Here is a 19,290-nt window from a genome sequence, read left to right as displayed (position 1 = left end):
GGTGGGGTTTGTTGTTTGTTTGGGGTTTTTTTTGTCACAATGACAGAAATTTCAGGAAATTAAATTATTTGTCAAAATGTTAAGTGGACTTACAGTAGGTGATGTATACGCATATGGATTATCCAAAAAGCAGGTTGATTTTAGCCACCAATCTTCTCTTAAGGTAAATGCTGAATCCAGTCTAGCTTAGCATTAAATTAAGCCACAGGGAATTTTTGTCAAATATATACTGAAATCCCAGAAAAGGATATTTATTTTTCCTGAAAATCACTATAGCTTTCACTATGATTGGACTTCAACTGCACTGAAAGACCAACACAGAAATTTAGCAGCAGCAGCAGCAGAAGCCCTCACAGATTCAAACTCTGCAGGAGACTTGTTTGGCAGAACAGAGATCACTATCCTGGCACAAATTACACACATACCTCACTGCAATGGTTCATTCTCTAGGTATTTTATGTGGCTGCTCCCCAAAGAAAACTCCAAAACAGTTCAAAAATGTAACTGCCTAGAGGTTTAAAGCCTTTGTGGTCTGCAATGTAGATTAAGATATACTGTGTGTCTTTTTAAAGGTTCTGCTACCTGAACACAGTAAATACAGGTAAAAGCTGAATGAAACAAACATCCTGCAATCTGAAAATGTTTTTGTGAGAAGATGTTTCTAATCTCCTGCTTCATTAGAATGTTCTGAGTCTTAAAACAGAAGATCATCCTGCATCGATTAATAAAGTTTTTGATGTATTCGCATACAACATCACTAACTAGTCAGATATTTTTTTACTGACTACAAAAACAATCCTATGTTCAATAACCAAGCACAAGTTTTCAATGTATGGCTAGTGTAACAGTAAACTGGCTTCCTCCCCCCCACCTCCTTTTCACTGTGTCAAACCATCAGGAAAAGAAACCCAAGCTCCATTCATCACACAACCAGAAGTAATCTATCTTCTGTGTCTCAACCGTTATTTCATACATGGATTGAGACTATTACATATCCTGTAGCAAAACACTAAAACATACATTATAGCTTGACTATTTCTGAAGACAGAGAAAATATTTCTGGCATGTGAGACTAAAATAAATGTACAGTTTATGGTCACAACTGCAAACACCTAATCCTACTAAATCAAACCCCAGACTCAATGAATTACTACAATTAATGAATCCAAAATTCAAAATATATCAAATTTCACTTACAGAAACACAGAGCTGGACACAACTTTTATCTGCCTTCCTCATCTTCTATCATCCTTCCACCTATATCTCAATAAACTTTACACTTAACTAAACTTACATCTATAACTCTTTCCCACATTCAAAAATGTCAACACGAATGCAACTTTTACACATTTTACATTAATGCAACTTTACACATTTTACATCAGTGCAAGGTATTTACCAGTTATAGGGTGTAAAACAGAGTCGTTATCCTATCCAGACAACCAGGAATTCAAACTGCAGAAGCTTACGATAACATTTCCAGATAGCAGAATGTCCCGTACTGCTACCCCTCCCCAAATTTTCATAATTACCAAGGTTTATAAGAAAATATAAAACCAGACCCAAAATAATTATTCCAAAATAATGGAACCTCGGTGCAAGCGGACGCCAACCCCCTGCCCGAGCCTCAGGATCCCGCACAGGGCAAACACCCCGGCTCGCCCACCCCCAGCCGCTCCCCGTGACACGCGGGCGGCGCCCGGCTGGCCGCCCCCTTCCCTTCCCTTCCCTTCCCTTCCCTTCCCTTCCCTCCCGGGGCTGAGAGCTGCCCAGCAGCCCCGGGGAACGGGACGCCAGGGCACGGGCTGGGCTGCAGGAGCCCGGGAGCCGCCCGGCCGCCGGCTTTGGAGCTGGCTGTGCGTGTGACACCCACCGACCCAGCCGCTGGCTCCGGGGGTGATCCAGCACTTTTCGGGCGCAGGCCTCGGGCAAGCACAGCCCCGCAGGACTGCCGCTGCGCTCGGCCCTGCTGCCCCTTCCCACAGCCCCTGGCCTCCCTCAGCCCGCGGTACCTGCCGGCCGCAGCGCTCCCGCGGCGCTCTGCGGGCTCGGCCCGTCCCTCCGCCCTCCCTCCTGCAGCGCGGGGGGGCGGCGGGTCCTGCGCCCGAGCTGCCGCCGCCCGCCGCGGGGAGGGGGAAGGAAAGGGAGGAGGAGGAGGAGTATGAGGGCGACTCCAGTGCTCAGGGCTGCGCAATCGGGCCCGGAGCCATCGAGCGCCCGCGGCGGCGGGGAGGAGGCGGGAGCGGCCCGGGGCGAGGTGCCGCGGTGCCGGAGGGGCAGAGTCACCGCCCCGGGGCGCTCCGAGGCTCGCAGCCGCCGGGGCGATCAGCGGCTCTGCGCTAGGGGGGCGCAGCCGGGGGCTGCGGTCCGTGCTGCCCCTCCAAAAACAGCAACAAAGGATCCCGCCTGGTGATGCTTCGTGAAGGCAGCTCGGCTGGCACTGCTGGGATTTGTACCTGGCTGTGATCACTGTCTGCCATGGCTTCTGATTTCCTCCCCGCCCCTCGGGCATCCACGTCCGTGCTTCCCTGGGAGGGCCCCCGGGCACTCCACAGGACACTTACAGGAACACGCCCTTCATATTAAGCGTTCGCCGAACCCAACATTTGCTAAGTTGTTACTCCTGGGTTTCATCAATGTAAGCAGTGATCCCAAATCGATATGGAATCCCAAGTCAAGAAGTTATTTTGTGTCTTACAGACAAGGTCAGCTGAAACGCCTTCAGGAATTTCACCTCATTTCTCCTACTGCATAGGTGGTCCAGCTGGAGGATGTTGCTTTGTCACTGGGAATTACTTCCACCCTTCCAAATTTTAATTAGCAAACTCACTGGTCATGAGAAAATATCCACTGGAGGCGTTTTCTTTAATGTATTCTGGGATCAGTTTAAGTTCTATCTTAATAAGAGGAAAGTATGTATCTCAATTGTTTTTTAGTTTTAAAATAAACAAACAAAAATCTTGTCATTTTCCAGCTGATTCCCAGCCATGTTTGGAATCCAGGACCCAGAAGTCTCTCCACAAGCCTGTGTTTTCTGGGACTATCTTCTTTTAACTTGTGCAAACAGAATCTCGGAATCATTAAGATTGGAAAAGACCTGTAAGATTGAGTCCAGCCTTTGACTGATCACCACAATGTCAACTAAACCATAGCACTAAGTACCATGTTCAGACATTTCTTGAACTCCTCCATTGATGGTGACCCAACTCCCTGGGCAGTCCATTCCAATGTTTAATGACCCTTTCCATAAAGAATTTCTTCCTGGTGTCCAACCTCCCCTGGCACAGCTTGAGGTTGTGGTCTCTTGTGCTGTCACTGGTGGCCTGGGAGAAGAGGCTGACCCTCACCTGGCTCCAAGCTCCCTCCAGGCAGCTGTAGAGAGGGAACTGTTGTGGTGAGGGAATAATGCCTGGGACACAAAACCATAGGAGCAGAAATTGTGTTTAAACCTTGCATAAGCTTGTACATTCAACTTCACATCGGTTCAATATGTAAAGTTTACATGCAGGGGATCCTCTGTGAACATCTGTACTCAGTTATGCAGATTATACTGCTGAGAAATATTTCAAAGAGAACATGCAGGGCTGCCTGATTACACTGTGCTGTAGATGCCATGCGCACTGGGCTGCATTACCATATATAGACACTTGTTTCATTTTTACTAAACTGACTGTGATAAAAAACATGAGCACTGATGCAATGACCTTTTAAAAAAATTCTGGCAATGGATGTGGTAATGAAGAATATGCTTCACACCTGAAGCAGGAAATTATTTACATATAATGTTTCACAGAAATCAACTCCAAAAAGTCGTACTGATGTAAAGGTGTTAACCTGTGTTCAAAAATCACATACATTCCCAGGAAAGAATTATCTGCTAAGTTAACTTTATTTTGATCAGGAGCTGAATTGCTGTTACTAATACAGTGATTTGCAATTCACTTGTGAGAAAGGTCAACTGAACAATTTATATTCAAAGACTGTTATGTGATGGCTTTTCCCAGAAGAACTCCAGACAAACAAGGGCTCTCTGACAGTCCTGAAGTACCAGAAATTCCTGTCAATATTTGTAAAGGATTGATCATGTTTAATTTAGGAACAAATAAACAACCCCAAATCTAGAATAATTTTGGAAGATTATTGCTGTTATTATCATTATTATACCTATTATTCACTCTGTTATGGTAGCAGGCAGAGACCAGCTCAATTCTCATAATGCTGAGTGTTACATGAACACAGGGCAAGACAAAACATCATTCATTAAGAAGTAAAGACTTGCTCAGTTTTTCCCAGGATTATCTTGCCCCGCCCCCCAGGACACATGATATCCAATCTAAGTAATGCTTTGTTAATGCTAAACAGATATGAATCAATTGGAATAACAAGGCATATTGATGCAGGATGCTCCTTCCTTCTCTGGGTACATCAGCTTTAGGGTTCCTTTGTGCCAGCACTGATTACATAAGGGTAAGAGTCTGTCTTCATTGGATTTATAGCTAACCTTGATTTTTACTATTATTTTTCCCTAAACTGGTCAACAGTCTATTAGCCATGCACTGATTCAAATTAGCATCTACATTAGCAGTTATGCATGCTATTTTTTTCCCCATTTGCAATCTGAAATTTAAAAAAAAAATGTTGTGCAAATTTATTGTAATTTGTTCTAAACCAGAAAAAATAGGGCAATTAGATGTGTTCACCAAGTATTAATTCAATTTCCCCTTTCCCCATTAGTCCTGACTGTGCTCCAATAACAAGTTACTTAAGAAAATAAGCAATGGCAAATAATTGAAATGCTCAAAGCTACTGATCAGTCTTCTCATTAGTCTATTTTGGTAAAGTGGGTTGACTGATTTAGAGCATGAGTCAGTTCTGCCATACAAATTCCAGACATAGTAGAATATCTATACAGTCACATATGCCTCTGAGCTAAATATTTTCATTCTTTCAGCTTTATAATCCTCAGTGACTCTAGAGGAAGAAAAAAGAATGTATGCCTTTGAATTCAGTGGGACTGTCCACGCATAAGTAAGAATCAGGACTAGGGGCCTGATTTGAATCAAATGTTACATCACCAAATAATTACATAGCAAACAAAACCAAATTCCATTATATTTTAAAATAATTAAGAAGGGATATCTTTATATTAATTATTAGAGTAACCATTTAGTTTTACTTTCTGGAGGCATGTAGAACCCAATACATTTTGGCCTGTCCTAGCTTTTGCAATGCTTTAGGTACCAATATTGCATTTTTTTACACATTGAATATCAAAAATAATGTATATTTGTATGCTACAATACTGCTAGGCTTCTTTTTATTACCAACATGATTCCTTTTTGTGCTATCACAAAATGCAAGGCCTGAATTCCTGCCAAGCAATTACACAGTTCTACTGTTATTTTAAATCCTAAAATGCAAATAAAAGTATTATGCAGGCCTAGATAATGTTAGATACAGCTACCAAAATGGAAGGGGGAAATAAGTAAGTTAGATCTAGAGATGGATTGCCAGCTAAAATACTAAGGCCTCCCAAAAACCTTTTGCACTCAACGTTAATCCAAAACTTTCATTGCCAGTCTCTTTTCTAATGGAACACATCTAAATAGCATTAAGCTCCTTTCTTGCACATTTTTAACACATACTGCTGCAATAGGGCATCTATTATGGCACTTACACCAGTAAATATAATTAAGGTGAATGGAAAGCAATGTTAAATTCAGAGTCATGAGGTACATATGAACTAGAACAGTAAGACAGGAATGCCATTTATTTGCTCTCCCATGCTGTCTGGATCACTCCTATTTTAGAAATACTATGAGGTGTTATTTGTACTGATACCACACTGTGCACTGAGGTACTCAAAGTGCTCTGTGAGCATTAGCTTAAGTCACATTTGTGAGGCAGAGGCTGAAGTAGGAGGTAGTGAAAGGCAACTTCCTGTAGCTCCAACAAAGGTGAAGAGAGGTAAAAGTGTACTGCCTTCTAATGGAAAAAGAGGATCAGAGGTGATGTTTTACTTTTAGTGAAAGGGGGAAAACCCAGTGGTTTTAAACCTATTTCCCCTCGTTTTCACTCTTTCTTTCAGATCACAGATGGAAAAAGTGGAGCAGAAAATTGCTTTGCCCAAAGCCACACACTGGCAGTAATTGAACTAGAAGACAGCATTGGTTTAAATAGAGAGTGTGCAATACATTCATAGTATTTGGGCTATTCTAACTACTGTTCTTTCTCTTGTCCACATACACCATTTACTTTTCAGCTGTAATTGCATGGGACTTCTGATAACAGAATCTTTTGGGAATCTTAGGGGGTTTCCCAAATTCTGAGTTGCTTTCAAGAAGCTTGAAGAAACAAAGAAGGACAAAATAGGAAATACCAAATTCATCAAGTTTTAGGTGCTGTTTCCACAAGAAAAGCATTAAGGAGGAAGCTCTGCTTTCTGTTCTTGTCCAGCAATTGTGACTGATGTCTAGAATAAAGCAGCTGGTGGATCTCCCAGACAACCCAGTCCTGTCCCACTGCGCTGTGCAATACATTAGACAGTGATGGTCATTGTTTTGTTCCATGTGTGGTCTTAAGGATCAAGACACTGAAAACAAAAATAGATAGCCATTTACTAGATGATAATTGAGATGAAAAGAATTTAAGAAATTAGGTCAGTCACAACAGAGTTTGATGGCAGACCTCAGGTAATGAATTCCTGTGCGTTTGTGGAGATCACTCTATCTCTCTGTGGCATACTGCTACTCCAGCTTCCAAAGAGAAACAATGTCTTTGAAGGAGTCTGTTTAGAAGACAGGAACAGAAACTAAAAGCAAAAAATAACGGAAGCTTAAAAGAGTCATCCCTCCTTCTCCAAAGAAACTGTTTTTATACTAGAGGTGAGATTGAGGTTCAGCAGATCATACTTTTAAATCCAAGTAGATGTGAAACTTTGCTCTTGAAGAGGAGCTAAAGAGCAGTTGTTGCATTGAGTCACAATGAAGAATTTTTGTGGAGCTTTTGTGGTAAATGAGATCAGACATAACAGATGCATTAAAAGACCGAGTGAAAAGCACCACAAAGGCTGGCTGATATCCAGCAGCCCATCAAGTGGCTGCCATTTCAATATGGGGAAGTAACTATCTGCAGAAACTGTTATGTGCAAAATCTTGTTACAGGCAAAAAGAAATCCACCCTATATTTAGAGTCACACCAAATTTATTTTAATTGCAACCGTAGCAATTTAATAAAATCATTATTATCAGTCCAAATATAATTATTGCAGAAAAATAAAGGAAGTAAAAATAAAGAAACTGTATAGAAGGTCTCAATAATAATAATACATTAAAAATTGTTATGCACACACTATTTAGTACCTACCCTCACCCCTGTTCCTGGTGTCATGCTTGACCTTTCACCTCCTTGTATCTTCCACCTTGTAGAGGGAGCACAGTGGATCATCAGCATCTGGAGTCCTGTGCCTGCAAGAGTATAATGTTGATGTTTATGATTTCTTCTCTCCTTTTTTTGGAAATATCTCTCACTTGGGGTTCTTTTTATACATTTTCTAATAAAGTTTTACTCCTTGCTTTTCTTTACTGGCCAACAACTATGTATTTTTCTTTTTGTTCATCTTAAGTGTTTTGTGTTTTGTTTATCTCATATTTTCTTCTCATTCTTTTTTTTTTTTTTTTTTTTTTTCCTCTCCCCGGTTTTTTTTTTTTTTTTTTTATCCCTAAGAATAGTTTTGCCCATCTCCAGGTTTGTATTTCTTCAACTGACCATTGGCAAGCTGTTTATAGCCTGGGGGTGTCCAGTGCCAGCCTGTGCTCCATCTATTACTATGCCATGCCTCTACTTTACATTGCAGTTGGTGTCTTCACTTCTCAATGTTCCTGCTGTTTTAATGGGCCTATATTTCCGTACCCTGTAACACCATGTTAGAGCCTTAAACACGGTGTTACAGGATACAGAAATATAAATCTACGCAGAATATATACTAATTATTAGTATCTATATAACCACTGTGATTACACATAAAAAAATTTAGCTGTAGCCTCCTGTCCTTTGAAAAAAAATTGTTACAGCCAAATCAAATAAAACCAAAGCTCTGAGAAGCCTGAGGAAAGTTCCTGTGATAAGCCTCCCTCCTGAGCTCTTGGAACACTTGGTACAAAGCTTGTGGACTGTCACTAGCAGTAGCAATACAGTTGCAAGTATTACCGGGCTACATGCTGTTTATTAATTTCCAATTCTGGATTAATATCTGTGTGTTGTAAATTCATATGTTGCATACTCTATGTAGCAGCAGAGGTAAAAATTTCCAGAAAGGGCATGGGAAGGAAGCAGGAATACTGCTGACTAGAAAACAGGCTATTGCCCCTAAACTCATCAGTGAGTGGTTACGAGCCCAGTTCATAGTCCACACGTGCTCAGCTTCAACACACTGGGTGTGTGCGCTGCAAACAAGGTCACAAAAACCTGATATTGCAAATTCCTGTGTGGCAGTTGAATCAGAGACATAACAGCAAAAGGACAACTCCTACTTCATACGTTATTTCAAGGAAGTGGGAATATTAAGCATCTTCTAATAGATATTCTCTAAGTATAGAACAGGACAATTATATGAGTTTTTGCCTAGTCATATTACAAAAACTATTTAAAGCAGAGTCAGGTCATCTGTTTAAAGCATATATTCGTGGTTGGAGGGAATAAACACTTGGCTTAGAAAAGTAATTTTAATCAATTTTTTTTATCAGTAGGGTCCAGCATGTTATTCAGAAATGGTATATATTCATGGTTGGAGGGAATAAACATTTGGCTTCGAAAAAGTAATTTTAATCAATTTTTTTTATCAGTAGGGTCCAGCATGCTATTCAGAAATGGCTTCCTTCAGTAAATGGATTGTGAATCAATAGCAGATATAAATAAAGCAGTACAAAGGGCACAGCATTCAACAAGCTGCCAATCCCTCAAGGTGAGGATGGCAGAAATCAGTATTCCAAGATGGATACACAAATAAATCAGAAATGGGCAGATAATAGATAAACATTCACCTTTTTACAAAAATTTCCGAGTTCTGTCTGATCCTAAGAACCACTGAAATGTACATTAATTCTTATGTGCTTTATATGACAGACTGCTATGAGATGGAGTTTAGTTTGAAGTCTGTTTTTCACTAAACATTTTCAAGCTTATCTCTCTTAGAAACCTTAGAGTTCTTTAAATATAGAGAATTAATTGCCAGGTTGCCAAAGATCTTTCTGGAGACAGGAAGTAAAAGCTGCAGACTTTGTATTATGTCTCAAAGAATCAATTCTTGAGATACACTAAATACCCACAATTCCTCTAAGGTCTGTGGAAAGTGGCATTACTCAGCACTTTTTAGGATTTGACCTCCAACAGAAAGAGGAATTACAATGTTTTTTCAAGCACACAGATCATAATGAATTTGTATTAGTCATTTGCATCAGGACAAAATTATTTAAATGCTGCTAGTAGGAACTTTGAACATGACTCATACTGTGTCTGTCATAACTGTTAATTATTAATGAATAAATATGTCATTTGGGTCCTAATAGCTAATATTTCCTGGCCATTTGTGTAAATGGTTGTTTTCAACTGTGAGAATGTCAGTTGCCAGGAATTCAGTAGCCTTAGATATTTCATAATTATTAAGAATATATTATGCTAGCCTGAAAAAAAATCTCATTACTCTCTTATGAAAACTGTAAGTTTCATATCTGTTAAAAAATGGGATTCTCATGGCGTAGTTTGAGCCTACAGATTATACATTCATTGTTTTGTACAAAACGAAGATAAGGACAGAGTATTTGTAACTACTGGCCTACAATTTAGGATTGTGCAAGCTGTCATCCTCACTAACCATAAGGTTTTACATTTCTTCCAGAATAATTTCTTATCCAAATAGCAATTCATATAATTGCTGCAAACCATATAAATGTCTGATTCCACTTTGAACCCTTCAGAACCATTATGCTGGATTAAAAAGAGAAACTTGATTCACAGGATGAACACATTTGTATCAGTTTTGAATTTGCCACATTTTAATATAGCTGTTCTGTTCTTACTGCCTTTCCAGATAGAATTTCCCATTATATCTTCTTAGCACCATCTGTTAATAATGTTTATAACAGAACTGCATAGGGGGTAAGCTGGGAAGGGAGCCCCAAATGTACCAACACTGCCTATAAAAGGAAAGCTAGTCTCTGCCTAGCAGCTTCAGTGGACAAAAAGCTGGAAGGAAGCAATAGGGGCAGAAGGAACAATGGGATGGCTGCGTACATTGTACCATCTTTATTTTTGTTTGCATTTGAATGTTTCTGTTCTTTTCCTGAGGCTCTGTTATGAAAGAATTGAGTAGACAGCAAGACCACAGTAACAAGGACATAGACCAAGCTATAGCAGGCAGCCTATCAAAACACATCAGAGATTTCAGAATGCAAACTTCAAGCAAGCAATTTAGTGATACCGCTGGTTTCTAGATGTGCCTCACTTATTCTTCCCTGCAAAGCCCATGATCAGTCCTGCACTGCCTTAAGTCTCCCATCCTTACATACTCCAGTTGAGGGGGGTGGACTTTCTTATTTAGTACTTACTCTAAGAGGCTAAAATTCAGTTAATTTGTTTTCAATATATCAGTTAGTTAGAAAAACATTGTCATTTTATAGATAGAAAACATAAAGGTAAAAATTGATGAAAGTACATCTAATTATTCTTTTTTTATCTATAAACCATTTATTCAAGCTGTACATGTTTCATTATTTTTTAGTAAAAAAATAATTCATGCTTCATTATTTTTAGTAAAAAATTATTGCATTATCCCATTTTTGTTGATAAATATTTTGAATTATTGGACCAATATTAACAAATATTTTGACCACATTTCACATGCATATGAGCAAAAAACACATACTCATTATAGCAAGGCAGTTTCTGGCATCCTCCTATTTAATGGGATTGGCAACACCAAAACAGATGAGTGAAAGCCTTTTTTAAACTATCTACCAGGCAATCAAGTAAATTAATGCTTAGAAGAAAAAAAAAACCAAAAAACCAAAACAAATAAAAGACACCAGTACTGTATTTGGGATACAATTTATTTTTTCAAAATTCAATCAGGTGAGTGTAAGGTCCATTTGTATCCAGTTTTAACACCTGCCTGTTTCCATATGTGCCATGCTTGACAAGAACACCAGCTTCCATGCATTTGGCATTGGCAGCCAGTTCTTTTTCACACAGAGTCACAAACTGAGAATAAAGTTCCAACCCTTTTTCTTTTTCAATGTTTGCATGGTACTGCATCTTTCTTCCCTTTGGTTTACCACCTAGGGTAGCTTGTGGTATGATGAGTACATCGCCTGGTAAATCAAGAACAGAGACAAACTCGCCGTTTTCATTTTCACTTAATTTAACATTCAACAGCGTATCAACTGCAAATAAAAATAAAATAAGAGTTAGTATTACTGGAATGACTTAAACAGGACACCATAAACAAGATCCAACAAATATTTTGCCAAACCACTGAGTAAAAGAAACTGTTTATTAAATGAACTGAAATATGGACAATCAATAACTACTTAACCAATTAATATGTCTGAGTATTGTGAGGAATGTGAAGGATATTAATATTATATGTCTAAAGTTCTATTTTTGGGGGGAGTGACTGGCTATCTAAAATCCTAAAGTTGATTCTAGTTGGACACCCCCAAAAGAACCCAGGATGAAATTAGTGAACCTTCCTTAATTGCTTGATACTCAAATAAGTAGCTTTTGCACAACACTCTGCACTGTAGGACACACCACCCTCAGTGCTCTTTGGAGAGTGTTCTGCCCTGACCCTCTTTTCATTCTGGTAGCAGCAGTTTGCAGCAGGACCCAGCACTGATCTGAGCTGAAAGCACAGCTCCATGGTTTGGTCTCCAGTAGAGCAAGTGTCCTTCAGTGCTCCACTTTGAGATGTGCAGCTACCAGTTTGTCACTTGAGACAGGAGGTGGGCAGGAAGGTCAGATGCAATTTGGCTTATAAGCCAGAGCATATAAACTTGCAAATAAAATCAATGCATTTACTAACTTTAGATTTTTCTGATGTTTCTGTAACAAATCAAATCATTACCCAACTCTGTCAGAGCTGGGAGGATACTAGTCATGCCTCCAAACCCTAAACATAAATGTTTAATGTTGTTAGAAGCAAAAACAGCTGAGTTGTGATTCAGGAACCAAACCCACAAACTTAAACAGATTCAAAATATATTTAGGAAATATATTCTCTAAGAGAGGCACTCAAGAAGGATGGTCCTAGATCAATCTCCTGATAGGAAACAGAACTTTCTTTTTCTGCCTGTTTTAGCTGCCCCACAGCTAAAATGTCAAGCAACATTCTCATGGAACTCTCACTAGCACAAAATAAATTTTTATATCATAAATATTTAGCATTACAAAAAGACTGTGCCCCCCAAGACCAAGAGAGAACCCCCCAGGAGTTGCTCTCAGCATTTTTAATAACACCTGTACTTGTGCACTGCTGATGTCAGCCAGTAGCCTGAAACAGACTGAAATAGTGAAATATTGTTATGCAATCTTTAGCCAAATCACTAGTATCAGCCAGCCACAGAAAAGGGGCACTTTTATCTGGAATATGCAGCATCACAGAATTTCCCAGGGGAACCAGTGCTACTGATGGAGGAAAGGAGGGAAAAGAAATTACATAGAAGTAAAAAAAAAACACCAAACCCACAAAACAGAAAAAAAAAATCAAGCCAAAACAGCATTGGGTAAAGACAGAAATTGCTACTATTTGACCTTATCCACAGCATCTTCTCTGCTTCAATGCAAATGTTAAAGTGCATGTGGAGAAGAAGACAAGAATTGCAGACGTTGCTGTTGTTACTGCACATGCTAACAGTGTATGTAAGCAGCACTGAAGTGAGATGGGAGACACTGTTTCATTATCCACACAACTCCCTCTACCGGCTATGATTTTAAATATCTTGCACATACAGTGACATCAGTGGTAAAACACTTATCAAATCAAGCCATGAACTATTTGAAATTCAGTTCTGTCCTGGACTGAACTTATTGCCCGACACATGTACTATGTTAAACAGCAGGTGCAGCATTTTCTTTGTTTGCCAGAATGTTATCAGGGAAATTTGTTTTCTAGGTTGGTCATGAGCAGACAGACCAAGAGGCATGGACAACTGTCAAAAGCAAGAAGACAGACCAAACTGCTCTTTCAGCCATATAATTGAGTTAGAATAATGCCATCTCATGGCTTATCCAAATGGCTGCTACCTTCTCTGCCTAAACTGCTCTTATTCATTTTCAAACAATACAATAATGTATATGGATTATATCATACCAATTTTTGGGACAAGATCCTCATCAGCACCTTTGAAGAAGCATATGTAGATAACAAGCCCTCTCTGGATCTACGAAAGATTACAGAAAACTATGTCAATGTTTCTCATTATCTATGATGCATGCTTATCATTAAAACTATCAAAAATGACAAAACCACGTAACAAAGTTTTAGTTATTTAGTACAGTTTCAGGCATTGAGTTTACACACCACACTGTGGAAGATAAGATGTATTCTCATTATCTGCAAAATGTTTCTACATACAATTAAGACAATTTCTTAGTTCCATGGGAAGCCAAATTTAGTTGGAATGTAGAGTGTACAGTATTAACATAGACAAGGTGACAAGATGAATTAGGATATTTAAATCCAGCATAAGAAATAATTTAAGTTTTTTCCTATCAAACATACAGCTAAAATCAATTTTCAGTATGAACCATGATATTATTTCCAATTATGAAACATGAAAAACACCACAGGACTTGTCAAAGAACTGGATTTTATTTTGATATTGAAAGTCATCTAGTACAATGTAATTCTGAAAAAACCACAGAGTCTGTTAATTAAATATTTAAATATGATGACCAACAACTGTGAAGTTGTTCAGAATATTATAAAATTGTTCATAATACTATTTATAAGCCCGGTTAAAATTTAACTGGCAAAATGGAACTTTTCAGCTGACTGGTATAAAGTAAAGGATATGCCACATCTTTAGCATTCAGAGAAACTATTTGCAAGAACTATGTGTTTGAGGGAAGAATTTGGCCTCTACTGAGGAGAAAGCACAAGGAAACTCTCGTGTAGCTTTTCTGCTCACTTGGTTAGTTCACAAGGAATGCACGTGCAACAAGGCATGCTTTATGAAGCCAAACTGACAGGCTGTGCAGCCAGCAGCAACTATGTCTCACGCACAGGTATACCTGCATGGCCTAACTTCTCTGGGAGAAATCCCAAAGTATGCACAGGCAGACAGGATCCACAGACAGACAGGATATAAAAAACCTCCACATTGCCTTGTCAAGAATGAGTATATTTTTCATTTTGTTGTAAGAAAAACATCAACTTGTGAAACACCACAGAAGAGATGTTAAATAGATTAGCACAGGAAAGAGTTTATTAATACCAATGCTATCAAAGCAAAAGGATATAAAATGCAACTTTCTTAACAATACTTTTAAAAAAATATTTTCCTCTATTTGTTTTTCTCCCCAGATGATAAAGGTTTTTAGTGAAGAAATCTTAGCTATACACATGAGATCTTGTCCTTTTATTATTTCAGAGATTAAACAAAATGCTCAAGGCAATGACAGAAAAAAGCTATGCCTTCTCAACTATTTTTCTAGTGACTAACTTCTGAAAAAAAGAGAATGCTCTTTATAGCCAAAATGTCACGTGCTAAGAACTTTAAAAAGCTTTAAATGGCTCCTTTCAAAACTCTTTTTTGTACAGTCTCACAGCAGTAACAATATTCTGCAAGCAGCTAATTTTAAAGACACAAAAAAGTAACTAAAGTGACCCCTGCAAATCCTAAGGTCAGTGAGGTAAAGTAAAACAAAAATAATTATTTTTTCCAGCCCCTGCCCTTATTTGATGTTTGTTTTTGAATAAACTATCACAAGATGAGACATACACATTGAAGAAAATTAGAGGGACAGGAGGTTAAATGAGAAAACAATTAATTCAGAGACAAGTTAAAGCTGATAGAGGACGCCTCTACTTATACTGCATGTTTATTTTTTTCTTCTAGAACACTTTACAACTATGATATAGTTGAAAGCTATGCCACTACTTGTAAGCTGAAACTTATGGTTTCCACTATGACTGAAAACTCTGGTTCAACATGTACAGCCATGTTTCAACCCCTTGTTAAGTCTTACGTTATTCTTTAGTTTTCTTAATTGAATAGAAGATGTAAAATTGAATGCAATTACAAGACCAAACCTAATAATAACATGTGTCAGTCTGACCTTATATCAGTGTTCCAGGTGTCCTTAGACTTGTGCTCATTGTCAATGTAATGTGTAAACTTTCTGACCAAAGCAAAACCACTGCCATTGCTGCAGGTCCTCTGTAACCTATCAAAGCCTAGCTGACTGCTCCTCAGACCTATATTTAATGCACAAAAATTCAAGCAAAATAACACAAATAAGAAGATCATAAATTCAACTTGCTGGTGTGCAAATAGCCACTGCAAGGAACCTACTCAGTGACTGGACAGGAAAACTGTGCTCTATGTGGATCAACTGTGAGCAGTAAAATGCCTACATAAATAAACCAGCAAAGCAAGATACTGTGCAACACTGGCATTTATTAGACAGTGCCTTCAGTAATCATCAGATCAGGCAACCTGCTGAACCAGATCATGAAAGGCTGAAGTACCCAGCCCCAATGCCATGCAGACAGCCTTAGCAACACTGCTCCAAATGCTGCTTTTCAGCTCTTTTGCAGGAAAAGACAAATAACTGACTCCTTTCTCACCCTCCTTACTAAATACATTCATCTATATTTTTCAGGATTTCATTAGCAAAACTGAAATATATTCTGCAAAATATTATCTCTACTTTTTACTACTTTTTCCTCCAAGAAAATGCAATGGATAATAAAATCAGAAATACTTTTTAATTCTTAGAAAGTCAGTTCATAAAACTACCTTACATAAATTATTCAGTGACATTTCCATTTCAAGTTCAGATTTACTACCCTCTGGGAAGATTTCTTCATATTTCTTATATTCAATGCAGCAGAGAGATTACATCATCTGCCACAGGTCACAGAACAAGTCTGTGCCTGGTATTTTGCACATCTTTTTGCCATAGTAACCAGAAAACAAGTCACGGGAAATAAGATAAGGAAAAGACAGTTTTCCTTGCACAAAGTGTAGGCACTTGTACTTTTTAGCTGAATATTCATTTTATGTTTCTTTTCTCCCACAGTTATGAAATACACCAAATCTGACCTTATTTCACCCCTACCTTTACAAGAAGAATTCTTTTTTTCTTCCTATTTTGCTGTATACCTAAACCTTTTATGGAGGGTATATAACCAAAATTCTCCATCAACAATACATCCTATGTGCAGTAACCTTAAACAGGCCAAAAAACTCAATCATGAAAACACAATGAAGGCAGAAATTCATGCATGTATACTCCTAACCTTTTTCAAGATAAAAAATATCTGCTCTGAAGTTCCTAAAGTACCTACAGGGGTCTCTTACAGCTCAGAAGCTACTCAAAGCCACCTACACAATATGCCACTTATACTATGCTAGAAATGTCTCGAGGTGAGGTCCTACTTTCAATAGGTCATAAAACATCAGGTTGATGTAAATAATAGTTGATGATGTCTGTACTTTTTTATTTTTGTGGTTTTGTACTGACATGCAAAAATAGGGAGTAAAATTACCCTACAAGAAAATGTCAACAGCAAAACTTCCTTCCAATAACCACTACAGTAGTCATACTACAGAAAAAATGAACTTCCAGTTGGCTTTTTTCCTGCATGGTGACTAGTTCTTGTTAAAACAGACTTCTCTTAAAAAGCCCCAGGTACCCAGGAAAGATTCCCAAGTACCCATGACAAATATTAGTAAGGTTCATGTCTGAAAAATATCTGCTGGAGAACACCCAAATCTCTTTCAAATTCCTTCAGTGATATCTCCTACTTTCCTAGTGATTTGGCAAATTACAGAGATAAACTACATAACCTCCTTGCAGCAAAGTTATTAATATCTCTCAACCACAACATGTACCTTTTAAAATAGTTTAAAAGAAAGACAGCAAAATTTCATTTCTGCTTTTCTGTACTAGATCTACAATTACTTTTGTGATTAGCAAGCTAGAATAGATTATTTCTTCTATAGTTTATTTATGCTGGGCTAAGTGAATTGTATTGTAATTAAGCTTATACTGAGAGGCTAATCATGCAGTATACAAAGACACACTACCTCTGTGAAACACAGTATCTGTGAGATGACACCTATTTCCTCCCAGTAAAACATTCTGACTTCCCAGCCCACACTGCAGATACTAGTTCTGCTGGATCCACCTGCCCCTTCTGAACAAGGAGAGAAATGGTTAAGGCTAATGTGAAAGGAAAAGAGTGTACTCTTTTCAGATGTGCTGAATGAATGCATAAACTCTTTAACCATGCTAGAGCTTTCACTTTTTAAAATTTATGCAACTGACTGTATTAAGCCCCTTCTGTTGTAATAGTCTTTAAAAAGCACAAAAGACAAAACCAAAAAACCCCATGGGCTAAACAGCTGACAATGGCAGAAATGAGTTATTCTAGGGGAGGTAACTCACAAGCAATGACAACTGCAGCAGGTCAGTGCATTCCAAAGGGCAGCCTTCATGCTTTGGTAAAGAGCCCTGGGCTGCCTGCACAGCACATCGACACAAGAGTCTGCAGACCTACCTACCTGCACAAGCAGAAGACTGTGGGAGGAAAAGGGGGAAAACACAATGTTTTTCTTAACGTGAGTGGTGGTCTACATGCTAAATTTCATTTTTAGTTAGAGTTCTGGAAAAAACCAAAGAAACCAAACATCAGAACTACTGCTGCCACAGTCCATTGCCCTACCTGGTGCTTTCTTCTCCAAGTTAACACTATCTCACAACAAACAAAGCCGACAGCTGAGCCCACCAGCCAAGGTTGCAGTGTTTCTGTGAGTGCATTTAAGAAAAGAAGGAACAACACAGAAGGGAAGCGTGTGGTCGTGGAGCAGTCATGATCCTGAAGAGACTGCTGCCTGCGGAGAACTCTGTGGCCCACATGGAGAGAGAAACAGCAGCAGAGAGCAAGCGCTGTGCGCCTCCTGCTGCTCGTCCCTTTGCCGAAGGGCTGCCTGCAACCTTTGCTGATAACCAGGGGGCGAGGAGAGCGCTCTGGAGTGGAAAGGGGACGAGGCTGGAGGAGGGCCCGAAGCGCAGCCCACCCGGGGGAGCAGAGGCTGCTCCCGCCAATGTCCACACGCCCACCCTCTCCTCGCGGCGCACGGAGCGCTCTCCCGCTGCCGCCGCGGCCGGCCCCGCTCCGCGGGAGAGGGGGCGATGCCGGCGGTGGGGGGCGGCCCACGGCCCACGTTACCTCCACCCACTGCGCCTCGGAGCCGCTCTCGGGCGGCCGCACCTGCAGGCGGGCGGAGACGCTCTGCTGCAGCAGGGCCCGGGCCCGCGCCGGCCGCGCCGCCGCCATGGCGAGCCCGCAGCGCTGAGGGCGGGGCCGGGTCACGCCTTTCCGGCACCGGCACCGGCTGCAGCCCGCGGGTCCGGGCTGGCCGGGAGCGTGAGGGGGACCCTGTGCGGATGGATAAACGGGGGGTCGTGATCCGCCCTCTCCATGGAAGGGGCTGAAAGCAAGCTTTGGAACAGAATTAAACAAAGTATTTCTACAGCTCCTCTTACCGATGCCGCAGGAAGTGGGCTTTGGTTTCTTGTTTTGAGGAGAAATGAAAGATCTCCTTGTCCTCTGCTGGGGAAACGTTACATGCTTGTGATAAGAGCGGCATGCTGTATAGTTCATGCATGTGAAAGAGAATTTGAATATTGTTTGTTATTTCTTCTGTTCATTACGTGTTTGTGTTTCAGGTGGCTGAGATCAGCTGTAGTATTTCTCTTCAGTAATACTGCATTAGAGCAGAGGGAACAGAAAATGCAGTTAAAAGGGATCTGGATATCTAGTGATTCAAACCATCTGGGAAAAAGAAGTGCATAGTTTTGAAATGAACTCCCACTGCTAATGGGAAAGGAAAGGTCTTTTATAAGTGGTTCTTTTATAATCTTCCAGGTTTTTGGCTACATACCCTGATACTCCTTGAGCAGCTCCAAAACTGGAAGACTTGTGTCTTTCTCCCTGCATGAATTCTGACAGAGACTAGTTCGGAACAATACTGCCTTCATTCAAGTCAGGATAGAATGATA

The 19,290-nt window shown here is 39.8% G+C and overlaps 2 protein-coding genes across 8 annotated transcripts in view; both read right to left on the bottom strand.

The window, feature by feature from the left end:
• Window positions 1-2,489, bottom strand: part of HEATR5A (HEAT repeat containing 5A) — a 64,618-nt gene extending 62,129 nt beyond the window's left edge. For 4 of the 6 annotated variants that reach the window (XM_039705173.1, XM_039705177.1, XM_039705178.1 and 1 more), the window contains exon 1: window positions 2,013-2,158. The gene's annotated coding sequence lies outside the window, so the exon portion shown is untranslated. The other 2 variants (XM_039705174.1, XM_039705175.1) reach the window with 2 other exon arrangements.
• An 8,598-nt stretch (window positions 2,490-11,087) lies between these two features.
• On the bottom strand, window positions 11,088-19,027 carry DTD2 (D-aminoacyl-tRNA deacylase 2). Of its 2 annotated transcripts, none has more exons than XM_039705520.1 (3): window positions 18,458-19,027; window positions 13,367-13,436; window positions 11,088-11,438 (listed from the first exon to the last, which is right to left on the bottom strand). In XM_039705520.1, exons 1-3 carry the CDS (start codon window positions 18,890-18,892, stop codon window positions 11,113-11,115), a joined length of 831 nt encoding a protein of 276 aa, XP_039561454.1. In that variant the 5' UTR covers window positions 18,893-19,027; the 3' UTR covers window positions 11,088-11,112. The 2 variants fall into 2 exon arrangements, with proteins under 2 accessions (XP_039561454.1, XP_039561455.1); XM_039705521.1 differs by having other exon boundaries at window positions 18,500-19,027.
• Window positions 19,028-19,290: the final 263 nt, after the last annotated feature.

Source organism: Passer montanus, unplaced genomic scaffold, assembly GCF_014805655.1.
Source record: "Passer montanus isolate IOZ18808 unplaced genomic scaffold, ASM1480565v1 scaffold18, whole genome shotgun sequence".
NCBI lineage: Eukaryota > Metazoa > Chordata > Aves > Passeriformes > Passeridae > Passer > Passer montanus.
This window is presented reverse-complemented; position numbering and strand designations above follow the sequence as displayed.

What these genes read in the sequence shown, in the direction of transcription:
- DTD2 (XM_039705520.1), bottom strand. Translation starts at nt 18,892, where the DNA reads ATGAACTATACAGCATGCCGCTCTTATCACAAGCATGTAACGTTTCCC. An exon ending in CCGAGGCGCAGTGGGTGGAG is followed by an intron (nt 13,437 to 18,457) that starts GTAACGTGGGCC and finishes AATCTTTCGTAG; the next exon opens with ATCCAGAGAGGGCTTGTTAT. An exon ending in GGATCTTGTCCCAAAAATTG is followed by an intron (nt 11,439 to 13,366) that starts GTATGATATAAT and finishes TTTTATTTGCAG; the next exon opens with TTGATACGCTGTTGAATGTT.